General features: G+C 57.1%; 1 protein-coding gene across 1 annotated transcript in view; it reads left to right on the top strand.

The window, feature by feature from the left end:
- DMRTA2 (DMRT like family A2) overlaps nucleotides 1-862 on the top strand; it is a 3,196-nt gene extending 2,334 nt beyond the window's left edge. Inside the window, 1 exon segment of the mRNA XM_077779741.1 lies at nucleotides 1-862. This exon segment is cut by the window's left edge and continues 21 nt beyond it. Coding sequence (XP_077635867.1) covers nucleotides 1-418 — 418 coding nt within the window. The 3' untranslated portion in view covers nucleotides 419-862.
- Nucleotides 863-3,472: the final 2,610 nt, after the last annotated feature.

Raw genomic sequence — 3,472 nt, 5'->3', positions numbered from 1 at the left:
CGCCCCGGGGCAGGCCGGCCCCGCCGCCCCTCCACACCACAGACCTTTGCTCGCCGGCGCCATGGCGCCTGGGGCGCTGGGCTCGCTGAGCAGCCGCTCGGCCTTCTCGCCGCTGCAGCCCAACGCTAGTCACTTCGGCGCCGACGCCGGCGCCTACCCCCTGGGCGCGCCGCTCGGCCTCAGCCCCCTGCGCCTGGCCTATTCGGCGGCAGCGGCGCACAGCCGTGGCCTGGCCTTCATGGCTCCCTACTCGACCGCAGGCCTGGTCCCCACACTCGGCTTCCGCCCGCCCATGGACTACGCCTTCAGCGACCTCATGCGCGACCGCTCGGCCGCCGCCGCCGCGGTGCACAAGGAACCCACTTACGGTGGCGGCCTGTATGGGCCTATGGTCAATGGCGCCCCTGAGAAGCAGTAGGGCGAGGGGCCCGGCATCCAGGTGGCCCCCAAACGGGGACCCCTGCCTTGATCCCGCGGGCCGCTGGTCCCTCTTCGCCTGGTGCACCCTCTGCGCCCCGGCTCGGGTCCTCTCGCTCAAAGGTGATTTTCAGTTTTGTTTTGGAAGGGTGGGGGGCTGAGCAAAAGGGAGCAACTACAGATGCAGGTGTACTCAGAGGGGGTGCGTGGCTTGAACCCCTCCTCAAGGCTTCACCAGCCCTTCAAAAGGCGGGGAACTCTTGAGATTCAGAGGCCGAGGCCGCCGCACGCGCTCCTCGCCCCTCCTTCTGCTGTGCTCGTCCCGCCGGCCCGCTCTCCAGTGGATGACAGGATAGTCCGAGAGTCTGTCTTCTATGTCTCCCTCTCCTTATTAAAATTTTTAAAAAATATTCGCTCTAACAAATATAAATTTAGGATGTATAAATCTCTTGGCACTGAGTCGAGTCTTTGGGACACACATATATATCGATATCAATTGTAAAAAAAAAAAAAAGGAAACAAGTTCTAAGGTGCACTTTCCTCGTTGCGGTATTTGTCGCTCTCTTTGTTGCTTATGCCGATAAGCATGGGTTTCCTTGGTGCAGTGTGAGTTTTTATATATGTATAAATCTATATATAATCTATACATATATATATACAAGCCAGTGTATAATGTTATAAATGGAATTCTAAGTTATTAATTGTAATCTGTAGGTGACCTCGGTATTAACGTGAAAAATATTCAGAAACAAGCAAAAAAAAAAAAAAGGAGAAAATGGAAAAAAGTAGACTATGCGCGCATTGTACTTATCAGGTTTTATAGATTAAATATATTGTGAATTCGGGACAACGCCTGCCCACCTGCCCCTCTTGCTTGCGGCCGATCTCTCCCTAAGGAGTGGTCAAGGTGCGCACTGAAGCAGACACAGAGCGACAGTGACTGAGCCAGAAACGCCCGCCCGCGGCGCCTCCCCGCCTCCCGGGACTCGCCCAACGCCCGGCGGAAGGGACGGCAGCGGGAAACGCTGCTGCAGAGAATGGCTCACTTTGTGCTTTCCTTTGCATAGACATGAGCTAGAAATAAATGTTATTTTCTAAGAAAACAGCACCGAATCCCGTCCCGCTCCTCGGGCGGCCACGTTGAAAAGGTCTTGATTTCCGGCTCGGGCCCCGTGGCGCCAGCTCGCCGTAAGTCCGGCTGGTGTCTGCCCCCGGGGCGGGTTGGGGGGGGTGCGGAGCCGGGATACTTNGGGGCGCGGCGCCCGCTGCGCGTCGGGAGCCCCGCGTGCTTCCCACTCCTGTTTGGGGCGCGCGTCGCCTTGCCAGTGCCCCGGACCCCCGGATCNGCCGGGTTCGCGTTCTCCCGGGCGGCAGATGTGGGCACAACGCGGGTCGCAAAAGCCGCGCGTTTCCCTTCTCAAAGAGGTTTGGAACCAAGGCAGCGGAGGCAGCAGCTGGGCAAGGAGCGCTGGGGTAATTTTTCCACGGAGGCTCGAGGCCTGGGAGTTATTCTGGAGGGGGGGAGGGGGATGGGGGGGCGCTGCCCTTGCCCGCGGCAGTGTAATCCGAAAGTGGCGGTGAGGACGCGCGTTCCGGCCGCGTCTCGCCCAGTCCCCTAGTTGCCTTCCCTCCTCCACAGGGACTGAGCACAATAGTGGCTCTCCAGCCGAGCCCCCTCCTCCCACCTGCTCCGCTCCCTGCAGGGTGACTCTCTCTCTCCGGGAAACAGGGTGCTCCCTCCCCTAGTCTGGGCCCGGCGTCATCCCAAGGTAAACTTCTGGGGCCGGCTCGAGTTCCGCCAGGCGGTGAAACTTAATAGCAGGACAAGAAAACGGTTTAATAAAGAAGGGCTTTAATAGGGAACTAATTTGATTGAGTTGCCTAATTCCACTTTAATTGGAAAGGGGTTTGGCTGTTTGGTTATAAAGTGCGAGGGTGACGATGAGATGGAAGTGGGGGAAGAAGGAGCGAGAGAAGAAAGATGGGGGGCAACGGAGAGAACGGGCGAGAAAGGGAAGGAAGATAGGAAGGAAAGAAGAGGGAGAGAGAAAAAAAGGAGGGAAGGCTAGAGAAAAGCACGCACTTCTAGAAGTGTGAACTTTCTTGCCCTTCGTTCATGCCCTTCCCTCAGCCTCCTACTCCAGGTTTTTGGAGGCCTCGCCCGCTCCCAGCACAGGTTCCAGCCGCCCCCTTCCTGGCCTCTGCCTTCATCCCCATCCAAGGTGAATTTAAGATCACTCTGGGTCTCTTGGTTTCAGGAGAGACCTACATGGAGTCTCCTGGAGCTCCTTGGTTCCTGGGCTGCTCAAGGCAGACCCCAGGGGTTGGCCTGGCAGCCAGCATTACCCACTCTGAGGAACAAGCAGAGCGGGGCGTCATCGACTTCAAGGTTAGTATTTTAGTTCAATTTCACAGCAAACTCGGAATAATCGAGTGATTTGTTTATTATTGGCTCCATTTTACAAAGGAAGAAACTGGGGTCCAGAGTGGTTTGCAGGCTTGTCCAACCACCCGGGGACCCTGGACCTCCTTTCCTCTGCACTGTGCCAGTGGACCTTCTCCTCCTTCTCTCTCCAAGCAATCCCTCCTGGCTGTTGGTGGGGGCTCTGAAGAGCTGCCCCTCATGTGTACCCCTGTGGCTTAGAGAAAGGAAGCAACTTGCCTCAGCTCCAGGCTGCCAGCAGTTGGGTTGAACTTAGAACGATTCATGAGTGGTGAAACTTTGAGAGGGTGGAATAGTGAGGGTCCCAGGCTCCTCTCCTCCTGGCCCTGTGATCTTGGTGGCCCAGATGCGGTGATGGAAACCCAGGGCTAGCAGTCACAGCCTTGACACTTAGCGAAGTCCTGCACCCCATGCATGGTCCTGACCGCACTGCAGAGTCAGGAGTACTGAGGCTCAGAGACTGGCAGTGACCAGCCCAGAGTTGCACATTCAGGTTCTGGGGAGGCAGAATCAGAAACCAGGACGCTCAAGCCAGTTTGTTAGGTGGCAGTGGTGGGAGTGGGGGCTGAGTCAGTATGTGCCTTGGTTTGGAGGAATCTCTGCAGCAGGTGG

The sequence above is a fragment of the Crocuta crocuta genome, unplaced genomic scaffold (assembly GCF_008692635.1).
Source record: "Crocuta crocuta isolate KB4526 unplaced genomic scaffold, BGI_CrCroc_1.0 scaffold168, whole genome shotgun sequence".
In the NCBI taxonomy this organism is placed as follows: domain Eukaryota; kingdom Metazoa; phylum Chordata; class Mammalia; order Carnivora; family Hyaenidae; genus Crocuta; species Crocuta crocuta.
This window is presented reverse-complemented; position numbering and strand designations above follow the sequence as displayed.